Genomic DNA, 18,268 nt, shown 5'->3' with positions numbered 1-18,268 from the left:
TAGTGTATAAAATCATAACCAAGATCTTAACACATAGAATCAAAGATGTCATTAGTGACGGTGTAAGTCCTTCACAAACAGCCTTTATTGAAGGGAGAAGCATCCTAGACAATATGTTATTCAGCCATGATGTTTTGAAGTGTTATACTAGGAAGGGACTCTCATCTAGATGTGTCATGAAGGTGGATTTGAGGAAGGCTTACGACTCTATTGAATGGTGTTTCCTGAGGAGTATGCTGGTAGAGCTAGGTTTCCCTTATAAGTTCATTCAATGGGTTATGGAGTGTGTCACCTCAGTGTCATACTCTTTGTTGATGAATGGGGGGCTTACTGAACCATTCAAGGGGAGGAGGGGGATTAGACAAGGGGACCCCATGTCCCCTTACCTCATCTTCATTGCTATGGATTACCTTCAAAGAGAGCTGAATCAAGTGCTTATCCATCCTCAATTCCAATTTCACCCCAGGTGCAAAAAGCTAGGTGTGGTACATATATGCTTTGCTGATGACCTTCTTATGTTCTGCAAAGCTGACATTACATCTATAAAGTTACTTCAGGCTGCCTTTGTCAAGTTTTCAAGTGTTTCAGTACTCCAGGCAACCATAGAGAAGAGTTCTATCTATATGTCCGGGGTTAAACCTGAATTTAAACTGACTATTTTACAAACCCTGGGGTTTTGTGAAGGGACCCTACCTTTTATATATTTGGGTGTCTCACTCTCCTCCAAAAAGCTTACCACTGATCAGTGGCTTCCTCTTGTGGAAAAAATAACTCAAAAAATGAAATGTTGGTCAGCCAAGCTACTCTCATATGCTGGCAGGTTGCAGTGGATAAAATCTATTGTATTTGGCAAGAAAACTAATTGGGCACACGTTTTTCTTCTCCCCAAGAAGATAATGAAACATGTGGAGAGCCCGTGCAGGTCTTTTTTGTGGACTGGAAAGGAAACTATATCTAGGAGAGCACTGGTTTCATGGGAAAAGATATGTATACCCAAGGCAGCTGGGGGTCAGAATGTGATAAGTTTGCCCAGGTGGAACAAAGCAACAATTGTAAAACACTTATGGGCCCTTTCTGAGAAGAAAAATTGTCTCTGGATCAAATGGGTTCACATTTACTATATGAAGAATAATTCCCTGGAAGATTGTCCCATCTCTAGTAATGCAACATGGGTGTACGAAAGAACTTTGGTCTAAGGCAGGTTATAATGCAAGCTCTAGCACTGAAGGGCAACCTACATGAGAGATTATCTACTATGGTTCAAAAGGGTAGGTTCTCTATCGAGAGGTTGTATCTAACACTGACTCCGAAACATCCTAGGGTGCATTGGAATAGCCTTGCTTTGAATCCAAGTAGTCACCCCAGGTTCAGATTCATATTATGGCTGGCCTGCTGGAAAAGGTTGCCTACTGCTGATAGATTGCTTAAAATTGGAATACAGGTCCCTCCTAGCTGTGTGTTTTGCAACCTGGCAGATGAAACAATGTCACATTTGTTTTTTGATTGCTGTGTAACTAAGCTCCTATGGCAGCGAATGTTAAATTGGATAGGTGTCCAAAGAACAGTGGGGGACTGACAAACTGAATCCCAATGGATGTCAAAGTGGGGCAAGAAGAAGTCTAGTAGGGGTGTCATCCTTTGTTGTGTGTTTGCTACGACTGTCTATATCATTTGGAGGGAGAGGAACATGATCAGATTTCGGGCTGGCCTCTACAATATGGACAGACTCAGTAAGGAGATTGCTATTCATGTACATACCAGAGGTCAGAGAGTGAAGAAGTGGCACTCAGTACTAGTCCAGCTGCAAACATGGCCTTAGTGATGTTATATATTGCAGTGCTGATCGGCAGATCCTTTGGAGCGGCAAGCTGATTTCCATAGTGCTAAAACGCAAGTACCCAATATTTCATGAGCAAAGACCAAACTATCCAGTGCATTTACACTCTAAACTGCTTCCACACATGCCATTTATAAACATTCACTCTATTGCAAGAATAGTACGAAGCACCAAAGTAATTTTTATCTAACTGGTGATTTCTCTCACCACTCTGCAATTTCTTCTGGTATCAATGATCATTTCAAAGAACTGTAATACCTCTTCCAAGAGGGAGTGTGCTATGAAAAAAGGATTACAACTTGGTTAAGCATCTGTTAATCAATGTGCGAAATCTACAGATGATCAAGCTGATGCAGAGCTTCAAATCTAAAGAGTATGTTTGCGAGATTTTCCCTTGGATGAACTACCACTGGCATCTTACAAATGATGGCATTGAGTTCCTCAGGACTTACCTTAAGCTTCCTTCTAATGTTATCCCTGCTACCCTGAAAAAATCTGCTAAACCCCTTTATCATCCCATGGGTGGCCCTTCAAGCTATCGTCCCCGTGGACCACAGCAATAGGTATGGGTATCGTTCTGGACCTAGAGGTCCACCCTGTGATTTTGGAGGTAAGAAGGGTGGAGCTCTAGCTGACTACAAGCCTGCTTTCAGGGGTTCTGGTGGAAGACCTGGATTTGGCCATGGATATGGAGGTTTTGGCTGCGGTGCTCCTGATAGTTCATGCTTCTCTTAGATTCCTTCCATCTTAGACTTGGTAGTCGTTTCAATTTTGAAATCACTTTGTTTTTCATGTTCTCGTTAAAACTTAATATTCCAAGCAGGGCAATGTTATCTTTGTTGATCCTTAGAGAACTATAAGTTTTGTGTTTGTTCCTTGTTCATTTTGTGTTTTAATGCTATAAGTTTTGTGTTTGTTCCTTGTTCATTTTGTATTTTAATGCTATAAGTTTTGTGTTTGTTCCTTGTTCATTTTGTGTTTTAATGCTATTAAGGTATACATTCAATTCGTGTTATTCCGATGTGACAGTCTTTGACTGATAGATTTGTTGATACAGTTGTTTTATCCAAAAATATATAAATTAATCTTACTGTACCATGTGAAAATACCTACTCAATTCTTAAAGACATAAAAATAGACTACATAATTGAGGTACTGATCTCACGAGCCCAAGTCAATTAAGATAAGTGAACCTCAACCAACAATAAACTTTTGTTCTCCACACCTTACCATGATGTGAAAAGCAAAAAGAATGCAATGATAACTACAGAGATGCATTTTTGACCTTTATAGTTCTACAAACAAGTTCTTCTCAATTTCCAGACCAATTCCATTCCATATCCCAGAAACATCGGAAATTTTTATCAAATGGTGAGAAGAAAAACTTTACCAGGCAGATATACCATTCAATTGCGTTATAGATCCTGCTATCAGCACAAACATATGCAACATGATTATCTACCTGAATAGATTAGTGGAGGTCAGTAGTGTAACATATACACAAGGATGAGAGATAGAGGTCAACTAAAGAGAAAACAAAATATTTAAAGAAGAAATTCATCATGAAAGATAGTCTACTCAAAAGTTATTGCTTTTTTTCCTTTCTGATCAAACTAGTTGATACCTTCAGTAGCATTCCAAAAAAGAATCAATGCTTAAAGTGCACATAATTTAACAACCTATAACATGCTTATACTGGCACTGGAGGGCATACCTGGAACCATCTTGCTTTGGACTTTGCTTAGTGGCAACCCAGACATGAAAGTTGCCACAATTTTTGCAAATGATCTGTCGATCTTCTCCGAAAGATCTGTGCTCGCAGCTTCTGTCTGTTTGAAGCTAGAGGTGAAGAATCCATAGCCTCTACCCTGATATTATTTGAGACAGGGTTTAAGCATGACCCAGAATCATAATCAGACATTAGAATAACACTACGGAGTATTTTCCAAAAATATTTCCTAATACAAAATGATCCTTTCTTACATACAACCTGGGACCTACAATATAAAGTTGACATAAAACTACACTAACGTTTGGTAACTTCCTCCCTCCCCGATTTCAGTCAATCCCGGAGGAGGTGGAGGTTGTAAAACCAGAGCCAGTGTTGCATCAAAAAGTATGTGCAGGACTATGAGAGCAGTGATGGTACACCGGCAGCTCACCGGCTGCAGTTCTCGGAGGCAGCGACATCTGCCCAAGTCACGCCAACTGAGAGAACTGATTATCAAGAGAATCGTACGAGCTCATACAGTAAAACTCTATCCTATGTACCTCCTAGCACTAAGCAGGGGAAGCCGGTGGTGACCACAGTTGAGAATGACTTGAAGACTCAGTATGAATACTGGAAGAATGCGCTGATTGGTTATGTTGTTGGAGACACACCACTAATCCTTTTCACCTCCACCAGACTGCTTCAAGGAACCTCCCAAATTCCATTCAAAATCTTTTGGAGCATTAATGAGTCAGTCTCCAATATTACTGGTAAGTATTGATGCATTATACAATACTCCAGTCCTCTTCGCAAAGCCACTGCCTCAAATATTAGAACTGAAGTTATTCCCAAACAAAAAGACTCATCATGTATCAAATTTCCTTCATCATTTCTAATACAAAAAGGCCCAGCACTAGGGCCACCAACTCCTTTCACTGCACCATCCGAGTTACACTTGTAGGACCCTAATCTAGGTTATCTCCAGTACACCATCTTACAATCAGTAAGGGGTGCATATTCAGTAAAAAAAGAACCATCAGATGCCAAGTATTAGGAATGTTTTGCAACCAAGGATCGTCTCTGGATCAAATGGGTTCACAGTTACTATATGAAGAATAATTCCTTGGAAGATTGCCCCATCCCTAGTAATGCAACATGGGTGATACGAAAGATCTTTGGTCTGAGGCAGGTTCTAATGCAAGCTCTAGCACTGCAGGGCAACCTAAACGAGAGATTATCTACTTTGGTTCACAAGGATAGGTTCTCTATCAAGAGGTTGTATCTAACACTGACTCCGCAACATCCTAGGGTGCATTGGAAGAGCCTTGCTTTGAATCCAAGTAGTCAACCCAGGTTCAGATTCATATTATGGCTGGCCTACTGGAAAAGGTTGCCTACTGCTGATAGATTGCTTAAAATTGGAATATAATACAGGTCCCTCCTAGCTGTGTGTTTTGCAACCTGGCAGATGAAACAATGTCACATTTGTTTTATGAATGCTTTGTGACTAAGCTCCTGTGGCAGCGAATGTTAAATTGGATAGGTGTCCAAAGAATAGTGGGGGATTGGCAAACTGAATCCCAATGGATGTCAAAGTGGGGCAAGAAGAAGTCTAGTAGGGGTGTCATCCTTTGTTGTGTGTTTGCTACGATATATCATTTGGAGGGAGAGGAACATGATCAGATTTCGGTCTGGCCTCTATAATATGGACAAACTCAGCAAGGAGATTTCTATTCATGTACATACCAGAGGTCAGAGAGTGAAGAAGTGGCACTCAGTACTAATCCAGCTGCAAACATGGCCTTAGTGATGTTATATATTGCAGTGCTGATCGGCAGATCCTTTGGAGCGGCAAGCTGATTTCCATAGTTTTTTGGCTAGCTGTAGTGGTTCGTTTCTTTGCATTGTACTGCCTTTAAGTTCTGCTTTCTAGTTGTTGCCATTTAGATGGTAGGAGGATGATTATGTAGTCGTCAAATTCTGAGAGACAGGGGGTCGGCTCTGTCTGGCTCTGTCACTATCACTTTGGTAATAAAATTGTTAAGTTGCCAAAAAAAAACTTGAGAGGACAATAAGAAAGAAAATACAAACTCTACATTTCCTCCCATTCTTCATAGTTGAGGAGTTCTGGGGGTTACTATGGTAAAAGCTTATACAGATAAATATACATGAAACATAGTGAATCCCATGAGTTTATCCATTGTGATCACAGAACTGAAACAGATAAGTAGTAAGCAATAAGCATTTGTATAAGTAAATTAGTAATCACCTCATGGTCTAGCTGCTTCCAGAGGAGGTCAAAACCAGCAGTTACGGCCATCTGACCAACACATACAACTAGTAGTCGACTGAAAGAACCATAATTTACCTGCGATTAGTCCCAATCACATGAAAACCTGAAATATATTTATTGGCTTTGGAAAAATTTCCTGTATAATAAGAAAGGCTAATTACAATTAAACGTATGAAGCTACAATCTTCCCAATGTCCTGTGTCGATGGATTCCACAAAAGAAAATGTGATGCACAACCAAATCTACCATCTCAATGACACTATAGATTGTGTAACCAGAGTTGCACAACTTGAAGCTTTACCTTGTATCTGTTTCTCAACATTAATACCTTCTACTCCTGTAATATGGCAGCAGCTGCAGGCTGCATTTTACTACTTAAGTTTGCAGCGTATAGACGAGCATTTGCCTTGGAATCAACCCTATCAATTATGACAAGCCCACTGAAATCGAATTCGTGTGCTATTTTAACAGATTGCTCAACTTGGATGAGGTAATCCAATAGTAAATTCAACTCAACCCTCTAGTTTGTCACCATTAGACTCAAGCTAAAGGGAATGGATACCATCCAAGTTTCCTTCCATGATATCGCATGAATAGTTTAGTGAGATGATAGGTAAAACATAGAGTGATATTGTTGTCACAGAAAATATAAAGAGAGTTTACTATGACTCATAATTTGCAACAGTGCATCGAATTATTATTATACATAAAAGGGCAGATTTTCAAGAAGAATAAAACACAATAGAAAAGAATTGGTTAGTTTTTTTTTCATTTTCAACAGCTGCAACTACAACATAAGTTTGTATCGTACGTGTTACAGAAGAATACTAGTGTTATAGGAAAATAAGATAGTTCGAAATTCTATATACTTAGACATGTATGTACTATATGAAGGAATGTCAACCATATCAATCAACTGGAGCCAACAAACAAATTCGTCCAATGCTTCAACCAGCAAATGTTTAATTCGCTGCCTCCCTAGATATCATATGTAAAAGTGGAAGCCCCTTTGAGCTTAGATGAAAACAACAACTTCAATCACAATCCCCTTTCATGTCACCATAGATGACAAATCTAGCTCCTCATCAGAATCAGCTTCATTTACATAATCATAGTACGCATCCACCTGTCCAACAAATTACTCAATGTTATTACCAGTTTCAACGACCATGAACATTCTAGTATTTTCATAGGAAATTTACAAAAAAAAAAAAAATAATGAAGCCATCTATCTAAATTCTAACCTTTGGTCTTGGCAAAACTGCTTTGAAGCAATGGAAAGAAGGGTTGTCAAAATTAGGAGGTTCCAAAACAATGTAAGCTCCTTCATTTCCGTACCTATTCTCTGTTGCCTACAGTTAACGTAGAAACAGAAAGACAGATTAGAAGCAGAAGTAGAATATTACACAACAAGTCCACAAACTACTTCCAGAAATAGGCAAGGAAGTTACTGCTAATGACCAAATCACAAAAGGTTTTTTATTGAACCTGGTCAAGTAACCATTTTCAACACAAAGTAAACAAACATATGTCAGCTACACGTGAAAACAAGATGGTTTGGCAACATACAACCAGCACCATCAAACAAGCAGTAAACCAGTATGATTTTAATTAGATTGTTTCTTAATTTAGAGAAAAAATTGTCATTTGTTAGGAAAGTAGTTTGGGCCCATAGCTTGTTCTGTACATATAAAGCGGACATTTTTGCATGAAGGTGGACACCATCCAATAACTGGAAATCATTCACTCAGGTATAACTTTAAAAGAGGCATTACCCTTGCACAAGACATGATGCAAGTAAACTCATTTGAGATTCCCATAACAGAAAGGAGGACAGCGTACTCTGGTACAAGTATATGAAACAAAGTATGAACTCTGATTGCAGACATTGATAAAATTGAAGTTACCTGAAACTGTGGATAGTCTGGAGCACTAAACAGTGTGATCAATTTCCCGGATGTGACTTCATGATCTATATTGTACCCTTTGTCCATCTTTCCAAGTTCGGGATTCTTTTCCCTAGCATCTGGACCTTCATGTGACCTTATAATCAACTGAGGTAGCAACAATTGAACACCAAAATGTGAGTAATTTCCTCGTGGATAAGAGTTACAACTAACAACTAAAACAAATAATACCTTTAAGTTGAATTTCTGAAGAAAATCTTCAGTACAATCAGGACCCCATTTAAGCCCAATTCCTCTTCCCTTATTCAGGGACAGTCCATTCTCCATTTGGGGGTCTGACCACATGACATCACCCGGTATCACATTTGTCCCATCCGGAGAAGGATCAAGTACAGATCTTCTAGCCTTTTGTAGCTCCTTCAAAGAACCAAGGCGTAAGTCGCTTGAATCACGATCGGCAACTATCTTGCGACTCTTCTTCCCTTCGGCTCTTTTATATGGAATGGCTGAGATATTGCGGAAAACACCACCGTGTGCAGTATACACTCTATTGCCAATGATAGAGGCAAGAGGAAGCTCTTTAAAGCATCCTAAACATCTCTCGTAGACATGTTTCCCCTCATCTCCATATTTGGTTGTAACCTCTTTTTGGAAACCATATATTGCGGTGCAATATTTGGACTCATGATTTCCACGAAGAAGAAACACCCTACCTGGCATCAAAACCTAAAAGAAACATTTATAAATATTGAATGCCAAAAAATACAAAACATACAGCATTTACCAATTGTTGTTATTAATAGCTCTATAATGTGATGCACAGTATTTTCGATTTCAATATGTAAGGTAATTTAAGACTTGCAATGCACATGTCGAGAAACTAGTCTAATTAAAAGTAACTATGAAAGTAAAAGTTAAATTACTACCTTCCAAGCCAGCAAGAGAAAGAAGGTTTCCAAACCCCAAGCACCTTTGTCAACATAGTCCCCATTGAACACTACGTACTGATCTTTGGAGGGAAAACCCACATCCCTCAACAAGAATAACAGATCATGAAGTTGCCCATGCACTTCTCCAACCACAACAACCTTCGAATTTGGACCCAAACCATCTATCTTCACACAATTTGGCTCTTTGTGCAAGAGCTCCGACGCCATCAGTATAAGGTGATCGAACGTCTCTACTGGTAAAACTAATGGGAAATGTGATGGAGGAAGATTCCAGGACGCCCAATTGAAAGCTAACATCAAGTTTGTAACCCAACCTAAGGTTAGTGTTCCATCTTCAGGCCATGAAATAGGAATCTGTGGAATAGGAATCTGTGGTAATGAAGGAATTGGAGTTGATGGCAATGAGGTGGAAACTGTCGAACCTCGGAAAGAGAAAACTTGTTCTTCGAGGTCATCATTCATAGATTCAACTTGCTCAGGAGGAGAGGCATACCCAACATCATCATTAGCAAACTGACGCAATGGTTGAGCATTGTAAATCACGATTTGACTGGATCTGTAATCCATATCTAGATTCACATCTTCCATGGGAGAAACCACTTCTGGATCCGCATCCTCCATCGGAGGGACCACATCTAGATTTGCATCCTCCATCTGAGGGACCAAATCTGGATTCGCATCCTCCATTGGAGAACTTTTTGCATTGTAAATCACAATTTGATTATGGAAATAGTGTGATCCTGGAACATCATCACACGGTGATGAACCCATACCAAACTGTGCTTCATCATTCAAATTTCCACCCATAACTCCGGTACTTGTACCACAATCGGGCTCCACATTTGGATTTGCATCCTCCATCGGAGATACCACATCTGGATTCGCATCCTCCATCGGAGATACCACATCTGGATTCGCATCCTCCGTCGAAGGACTCTCTGCAACATTAGTTGTTGTTGTCGTACCTCTTTGTTTTCCGCGCCCCCCTGCCCTTCCACGTCTACGTGAATTGCTAGAATTACCGGGCTGCTTTGGAACATAGGACGGTAAGACAGTGAGCCTTTGAGCCTCGTCTGCTGCTATTAAACCATCAGTGCACATCTCCATGACATTCCTTCCAGCGACCTCTGTTGTTGGCTGTTGTCTCAGTTTAATCCCATACTGATACAACATATGGAGTTGACGCGCCTGCAAATCATATAAATAAGATCAACACTCGATTAAAAATAAACATATGCTATTAAAAAGCATCCAAGATATCATAAAAACAACCCAACAACTGAAAGAATAAAAAAACAGCTTTCAAACAGAGGGGAAACAGCTGCAGAAACTGGAAAAAACAGCCCAGTAACTGGGCAAAGCAGCAACCAGAAATCAGTAGTGAGTTTTGGGCAAAGTATTGGAACATCACGAGTCAGTTTAGTTATTTAGTCGTATTAAGTTTGAGCAGTCCCTATCCCTGTTTATTTAGGATTAAGTTTCAGCAGTTATTGTCTAGTTAGGTTTTATTACTTCAGTTCGTTTAGGAGTCTTTCCACTGTAATTCTATTTAACAACTTTTTGTCTTCAGTAATACATTATCGTCTTTCAACTTATACCCAGTCTTTATATGGCAATCACGAGTCAGTTTAGTTATTTAGTTGTATTAAGTTTGAGCAGTCCCTATCCCTGTTTATTTAGGATTAAGTTTCAGCTTGTCTAGTTAGGTTTTATTACTTTAGTTCGTTTAGGAGTCTTTCCACTGTAATTCTATTTAAGCAACTTTCTGTCTTCATTAATACATTATCGTCTTTCAACTTATACCCAGTCTTTATACAAAGCAGCAACCAGAAAACAGTAGTGAGTTTTGGGCAAAGCAGCAACCAAAAAACAGTAGTGAGTTTTGGGAAAAGCAGCAACAAAATAGCACAAAAACTGGGCCAAAATGCATGAAAAATGGGTCAAAATGCAGCACAAACAGGGAAACAACAGTTAAACATGGCAAAAATACGGCAAAGCAAGAAAAAATATTGGGCAAAACAACACCAAGAAAACTAAAAAAAAACACGCATATTGATATAAAGTACGTACCATGATCTCAGATGTTGGTGCAAGTGATGCATACCCAGTTGGAATACGAAAATCTGGGTTTCCAATTATTTGTCGAGTGATCAAACGAAACCACTTAAGGTAATCGTCATCATATGGAAGAAGACCTTCTGCTAATGGCGCTTCCCAAATATGGTTTGCACGATCATTCCACACAAGTATGTGACTTGCATGATGTGTACTCCAATTAGTGTTTTGTCTGCCACGACGGTCAGACTTTTCATGTTTGTTGTTAAAATTGCAGGCATCGGGAATGTTTTGACGCATTCCGAATTGTCTAAGAACTCTATTGGGTTGATGCATCTCCACTACATCCCAACATAGTAGGGGCACCACAGCATGCCAAAAATGTTCTCCTGAGCGACAATAATCGGCAAGATTCTCTATCACATCAGGAGTATAGAGCTGCCAAACAAACTGTAAGATAGCAAATTGTCAGTAAAAAAAATACTTGGCAACATTTGTTATACGACAACATATAGAGTTTGCATGGCATACTTGTTCATCTACAAGATTATCCAATTGATCTCGAAACAACGATAACACATATTTGGGTGAATGCGTCCAACAAAGTTGCACACTCCATCTACTCGCATATGGGGGATTTGGGAGATCATCTGAGAAGATAATAGCACCATCTCTAGCCTGATGTCGCTTGGGATGAACAATCTTCAGTCTCTCCCATGCCCATACCTAAGTATACATACAAAAAAATGAATACAATTATTATCATTCTATATAAGTGGTGGTACTTTTGGACGACGAAGGTCGTTCTTGTAATTTACCCTTTAAAATCCTTTTCAAAACTCTCCATCTAGACAACAATCTCATACGATACTCCTTGTGCGAAGTGTTGTTGACATACTATTTGTTATTGTTGTTGACCATGCATCAAACAATTAAAATCGGCAGTTTCCCTTGGAAGTAATTTCAGTGAAACCTTAATGATGCTCTGCTTTGTCCTGTACTAATTAGTATTAGTTAGAAGTGACTATTCCCTTTCACTATAAACCCCTGTTTCTTTGTTAACAATACATGTTTGCATAATCTTTAGCTTTGGTGTGGAAGTAGGACATGAAATTTTGTCTTGGTACATGCATCATAAATAAATTACTTTTATCTTATTAGAAAAGAGTGAAAATGATGATGCGGTAAAATTGTATTTGATTTTGACCTTGTAGAAATAATAGAACATATATGACTAATGACGCATCTCCTTAAGGCTTAGCTTACTTCTAGAAATAGGAATTGGTGATGACTCCTTTTGGATACTACTTAAATTACACATTACATATATGACAAAATCGTTCTCATTGTGACTAGAAAGAAGGATGATCTTTCTTTGCTTTGATCTACTCATCCTTGACTTTTTATCCTAATCAACACTTAGACAATTTTATTCAAGTCAATTAGGAATTGATGAGTTCAAAATGTGCCTCTTGATGATTATTCCTTTTGTATCTTTCTATTTGGATAGCTCTTGAATTAATGGTGTTTTAACCATACTTTTAATGTGATCAAACCAATTGTGGGAAGATTTGTTGTTTCAGAAGAGCTTCCTCCATCCTTTGTGGAGTTGAAAGAGGAGTTGTTATCATTGGAGAGAAGATTATACAAACTCTAGAAGAATAAGAAGACATTATCAACATATACGTATGTAAGTCATGTATAAACACATTTCTCTAATTTTACCCGCAAAAAATTAACATATTAGTAGTTAGATATACAAGGAATTCAAAGAAAAGAAAAAAGCCATATAACTATCCAGTATCCTATGTATATTGGGCCCGTGCAAAGCACGGGCATTCCTTATCTAGTACTTTTATAAAAATCAACATATCAATGATAATATAATAATATTACAAAATGCATACCTGTAGAAGTGGTAGAAAAGCACATATTTCTTTCTTCTTAGAATGGGAAGCACGGCATAAAGCACGATACAAGCACCCCAACACAGCACTGCCCCAACTATACGTGCCAATTTGACCGATGTCATCGAGATGCGCCAAATATATCAACTTAACTTTGTTTCCTGATGTGTCAGGAAATAAAATACCTCCAATCATCAACATCATGTAACACCTAGCGAGTTGATGAATAACTACCTCATAAGTATCATCATAGATCTCACCAAATGCCTCCACATGATTTTCCAGTGCACTAATTTCAAGCCTAGTTCCATCCAACTTGTCATCCTGTGGTCTAAAACCAAGCAACTGCTCACATAAATCCTGCCACTCTTCTGGCGTCTTTGAGCTATCAATGCCTACTACCGGTTCTCCCTCTACCGGTAACCCATAAAGAATAGACACATCCTGTAGTGTAACAGTGGCTTCCCCAACTTTAAAATGAAAAGTATGGGTCTCTGGTCGCCATCTCTCAACAAGAGCAGTGATAAATGCATGATCTAGTTGTATATGTCCTACTCGATAGACCCCATAAAATCCAGCACTAATCAATATTTGTAGTATGCGTGGATGAATAGGACGTCTTTGAACCTCGGACCAAAAACTACCATCGCATCGTCGACATTGTAAAACAGCTTCCACCTCACCCGCCCATACATCTTCTGACCTATGATTCTTTTGTCTTGTTAAGACACTGGGATCTAACGGACCAGGATGTAATCGTGTCAACCTCTGGTTCTCCATCTAACAAAATATCTGAAATTCCAAAAAAGATAACGACCGATTATTTTAGTTTCCAGACTGCACATAGAAAACAATATATGTACAAAAATGCAAATAAAGTACAACAAAAATGAACTTGTACTAAATGTATATCCCAATTTCTACCATCAGTTGAATGAACACTCTGACTCATCCCCTTTATCGAATTGGAACTTTAAATCTTATTCCGACATTTCCAATAAAGTTAACATCTTTGAAAGAACATAACAAAACATAGCTTCTTCGAGGAAATCATTTGCTAAATATTTTCAAGAGGTTCTAGACATTTCAAAATTGTCCAAACAAAAAGGAATGACTAAACGGATGATTTCAAGTTTCTCTTCAGGAGATCTTGACTTCTCGAGTATCAATACTACATATAGAGTGTGAATCCTAAAAGCAGGGAAAAATGAAGATCTTCTCAAATGAAGAGTTGTAGTTCAACACTACCGATAAAAGAAAGACAGGATCAAAAGAAGTGCAAATGTCTATGTCAGTACTTTGTGTGTTGTACCATCAGGCACTAGGTTCTAGCTTAATTGGTATCTAAGCAGAAAGGAACAAAAAACATTTAGCAGCCATATGTCTGGAAACTACTATGGGGCAGATAGAGTTGACATTTCAGCTTTCTTGACATAGATTTAACCATCTCCAAGCAACATTCATTTCAAGACAACATACCTGAACCCTCCTATGAACGTGAGAAAGAAAATATCAAAATCACATCTTATGCCTATTTAACCATCAAAATTAAAATAGATCAAACAGATATGGCCTAATGTACAGTTAACCCCCCACCCCCACCCCCTTTTCTCACTCTTTTGGTGGTTTGTCAATTTGAATTTATTTTCTTTATGCTACCAAAAGACGAAAAGGGGAATCGACTCGTTCCTTCCTTGCATATCCTTCATTTAGTACTCTAAGAAGATCTCGTTCACCCAAACAAAATTCCACCAGAAAAAATAAAAGTAAGAAAGCACCTCACTACTGAAAGATAAGTGTATTATACATTTGAAATATACTTCTTGAACACAAACATAAATGATAGAGGCTGAGGTTGTCCGGTAAAAACATACCTTTTGAGTTATTGACTGATGGAGAAGAAGATTTTTGTAAACATGCTGAAAAATAAAGACAACAAAATTTTGTTAGTAATTTTCACGCATGTGATTAAGTACCTTGGACATGTATAGAGTGGAACCACTAAAAGTCATTTATAAGAACATGATGCTACAGAAAAGCACAAAAGGAAAAATGTATTGTATGCTATGGAAATAAGTAATACTGTGAAAAACTTCCTACTACATATATCTATACATTAATAAAGTTTTACAGCTATAACTACCATAGGTGATCTTAAAGAGATGGAGGATATGTAACTAAAACAAAATAATCACCTTGAAATAAGTCATCTCCATCAAAAGGCATTTAAAAAAATTACATTCCAATGTTAATGGAGAAAATACATGTGAAACGTTAAAAGCATAAATCGAGTATCACTTTTCAACCTGCAGTGTCTTTATTTATCTAATTTTTCTTTTTAACATAAAGTTTGAGGATAATAGCAAGAGCGAAAAATACAGATACAAGTAAATATAATACACCAACCATAAATGTTGCACATACACATACCAACATAGGACCTATATAAAGAACATCCAAAAAAGTCATTTAGTTGTACAGGCACCACATATAATTTGCACGGAAATGAAGGCGACAGATTGAGCCTCCAATTTATATAGAATTTCTACCAAAGAGCCGGTGCGATTAGGATATTAGACAATTGCCTTACAATTTGAATGTATTAGTTGTCACTTGTAACTGTTACCTAACTTAGCATACTTGGTCTGCTTTTACTCAGCAAATGTCCCGATACAACACATACTGTCAATTATAGCGGCTTGAAATCAAACCTAACAGTTTGTCTTTCTTGCAAGCTCAACAATGTCATGGTGTATTTTAATTTAGGCATAATACATAAACATGACCCTTAACTTGGCGTCAACCAGCAACTATGACCTCCAACTTTGGGTAAGCACAAGTAGGCACTTAAACTTGTATAAAATTGAACAAATAGACACATTCATCCTACATGGCACCCTACATGGATATTTTGTGTCCTATGTGGCGTCCTACGTGTATTATGCCATGTAGGACACATGTGTCTACTTCTTCAATTTTATACAAGTTCAAGTGTCTACTTGCGCACACTCAAAGTTGGAAGTCATAGTTGTCCATTGAAGCCAAGTTAAGGGTCATGGTTATGTATTATGCCTTTAATTTATTCCAAAAATGAATGTACATACATTCTTTTGTTTTCACCTGACCTTCTTCCCTTGACTGGTGTTTTAGGTCTTCTTATCCAAGAGGAAACTTTAATCTTGCTTTAGAGGCCCGAATACTTATCATTTTGGATCTTTCTCCCCAGCTTCTCTCTACGATTCTAGTCGAGCCCTGCTAGTATATATGCCTCGAGAGCCTGAGCTACTCTTTTTTTTTCCTTACCCATGTATCACAGTTAGTACCCTTAAAGTCATTGCCTTTCAAGTAGAGCGTTTTTACAAGTCAGTCTTGTCCTGCATGCTCATTAGCAAGTGCCTGGGGCCCTGCCTCTCTTTTTCAACAAACGTCTATGTCGCTATTTATTGTCGAATATTTCGGTCCCACAAAATCAAGCCAAAGCTTGATCAGGACTTTCACCAAAACACTTTATCAGCATGTTCAACTCCTTCCTCTACTTCACATTTTAACTCCAAAGCAAGTAAAGTAGCTGAACTAAAACTATTGAAAAAATGAAAGTGAACTCAACTATCATTAGAGAAATTAAACCACCTAGATGCACTATGCTCATCAAAAATCCAACATATAGGCATTTAGTAATATTCACAAGCTTAGATACAATTGTTGATATGCACACCAAAAAACAAAAATAAAAAATATATGAAAATAGCTACCATTATAGGTTCATATCACACAAGTGGACAAATTTAAGAAGAGAATAAATCGGAAAAGGAGAAGAAAAACTTACAGTTACTCCAAATACAGTAATACCAAAGACAAATTGGACCTGAGCCAGAGAAATTAGTATGAGCGAGTGAAATAAGAAAATAAGAAATAAGCAAAGTCACTTTAGTTCGAAAGTACATTATGCATCGACAAAGTACATTATGCATCGACAAAGTACATTATGCATAGGCAAAGTCACTTTAGTTCCAAAATTACCCCAAATGAAATAAGAAAATTACAAATTTGCCACTGTTTCTCCTTTTCAAACGGTCATTTCTAAATATTGGTAAGGTAAGGTAAAATAAAATGGGCAAAAACTTCCTCTTTACCTTAGAAGGTTAAATTATGGACAGCCTACACTCAAGCTCAATATAGTAATTCATAATTACTCTATTTTTTTTTATTTCTTCATGGGACATGACTCCGACTCTCGATTTGAAATTACGGCAAAAAAATAGGTCTTTAATGAGGGAAAGTGTAGTCGTTAAAAATATAAATTAAATTGTTATAAGTCAATAACGACCGTTAAAAGCCTTGTTGTTAAAAGATAAAGACCGGATTGCAATTCGTTCGTTAAAAATACAAATTTGGTCGTTATAAGTGAATAACGACGTTTAAAAATCTGATCGTCACTGATTGTTATCAAGCCGTTAAAGATCCTTTAGCGATAGTATAAATTTCGGTCGTTGTACATCTTTTTTAGCGACAGATTTTTCCTTCACTAATTTGTCATCTAGTCATTAAAGGAATTTTCTAACGTCGGCTAATTTGGTTGTTAAAAGAACTTTTAGGAGCCAAAATTTCCTTCGTTAATTGTATGTTACTCTTAACGACCACATTTCCTTTCATTAATGTCCATTTAACTATTCGAGAAATATGTCGTGAAAGAGTTGTAAATTGTAATGATCACATTTCACTTCACTAATGTAAAATTAACTAAATAGAATAACGATTGTAGACACATCCATTAATAAACCAAATAATCAATATTTATATAAAATTTCACTATTAATATAAAAAGGGAAAATTACGTTGATAAGTAAATATATACTCATTAATTAGTTAACATAGCTACAGTTTGTCTTAATTATAATTTGCGATCTACTTTTAGCTATAATTACACGGCTCACTTTTAGTTTAGTATAATTCGCACGTTTATATAATTCAGAATTTGTATAATATAATTTGTATAGCTTTTGTATAATATAATTTGTATAACTGTTTAAAGTTCAGGTGTTTGTGTTTGTATAAATTCGTTATTTCGAGTTTATACAAACATACCCACGAACTATACAAATTCACCCGCAAATTATACAAGCAAGGCAGCTTAAACTATAGCTACATGTCGTAAATATGCAAACTATAGTTATGGAGCATAATTAAGTTTACTATAGTGGCTATTTGCGAAAGTTTCCCAAATAAAAACCTAAATCATCATCTTATCAGAAAATATATTAATCCAAACTCTGCAACATCATTTTATGAATTCTTAAAAAGAAAAAGAAAAATATTGCTACATATATATACGTTACTTCAACTTGCTCCATACTTTCATCACAAATAGATTCTTCAAATATCAAGCTCTTGATTACATCGCTACTTTTTAACATACAATCAATCATCATAATTTTACGCCTATATATCCAATGTATTCATAGGTACGTAACTAGAACATTCAAAATTATACTTTGAAGTCGAGACATCTGGTTAAAGGAGAAGCAACCCTAGTCGTACCTTTTTGGTTCTTTTAAACATTTTTTTTTCTAAGAAAAGCTAATAACAAAAAATATATTTATTTATTTAA

At 37.3% G+C, this 18,268-nt stretch overlaps 2 protein-coding genes and 1 pseudogene across 2 annotated transcripts; 1 reads left to right on the top strand and 2 right to left on the bottom strand.

Moving 5' to 3' along the window:
- The first annotated feature begins 2,098 nt into the window (after positions 1–2,098).
- On the top strand, positions 2,099–2,572 carry LOC125811968 (40S ribosomal protein S10-1-like; annotated as a pseudogene).
- A 4,320-nt stretch (positions 2,573–6,892) lies between these two features.
- Positions 6,893–9,805, bottom strand: LOC125811915 (serine/threonine-protein phosphatase 7-like). Its single transcript, XM_049491461.1, has 5 exons — positions 8,675–9,805; positions 7,980–8,474; positions 7,749–7,895; positions 7,086–7,193; positions 6,893–6,967 (listed from the first exon to the last, which is right to left on the bottom strand). Exons 1-5 carry the CDS (start codon positions 9,803–9,805, stop codon positions 6,893–6,895), a joined length of 1,956 nt encoding a protein of 651 aa, XP_049347418.1.
- Positions 9,806–11,094: 1,289 nt separating this feature from the next.
- On the bottom strand, positions 11,095–13,440 carry LOC125811914 (serine/threonine-protein phosphatase 7 long form homolog). Its single transcript, XM_049491459.1, has 3 exons — positions 12,661–13,440; positions 11,285–11,479; positions 11,095–11,169 (listed from the first exon to the last, which is right to left on the bottom strand). The coding sequence occupies exons 1-3, from the start codon at positions 13,438–13,440 to the stop codon at positions 11,095–11,097; spliced, it is 1,050 nt and encodes a 349-aa protein (XP_049347416.1).
- Between the last annotated feature and the right edge of the window lie 4,828 nt (positions 13,441–18,268).

Source organism: Solanum verrucosum, unplaced genomic scaffold (genome assembly GCF_900185275.1).
Source record: "Solanum verrucosum unplaced genomic scaffold, falcon-dt-bn FXZP01000238.1, whole genome shotgun sequence".
Lineage (NCBI taxonomy): Eukaryota > Viridiplantae > Streptophyta > Magnoliopsida > Solanales > Solanaceae > Solanum > Solanum verrucosum.
Note: the sequence above shows the minus strand (reverse complement) of the source record. Positions and strands in the feature narration are given on the sequence as shown.

Excerpts from the sequence above, each read along its gene's own strand:
- LOC125811914 (XM_049491459.1), bottom strand. The coding sequence starts at position 13,440 with ATGGAGAACCAGAGGTTGACACGATTACATCCTGGTCCGTTAGATCCC. Across the intron at positions 11,480-12,660 it reads CTTTTCTACCACTTCTACAG|GTATGGGCATGGGAGAGACT; the intron begins GTATGCATTTTG and ends ATGTATACTTAG. Across the intron at positions 11,170-11,284 it reads ATAATCTTGTAGATGAACAA|AGAATCTTGCCGATTATTGT; the intron begins GTATGCCATGCA and ends CTGATGTGATAG.
- LOC125811915 (XM_049491461.1), bottom strand. The coding sequence starts at position 9,805 with ATGGAGATGTGCACTGATGGTTTAATAGCAGCAGACGAGGCTCAAAGG. Across the intron at positions 7,896-7,979 it reads TTCAGAAATTCAACTTAAAG|TTGATTATAAGGTCACATGA; the intron begins GTATTATTTGTT and ends TTGCTACCTCAG. Across the intron at positions 7,194-7,748 it reads CAGACTATCCACAGTTTCAG|GCAACAGAGAATAGGTACGG; the intron begins GTAACTTCAATT and ends CGTTAACTGTAG.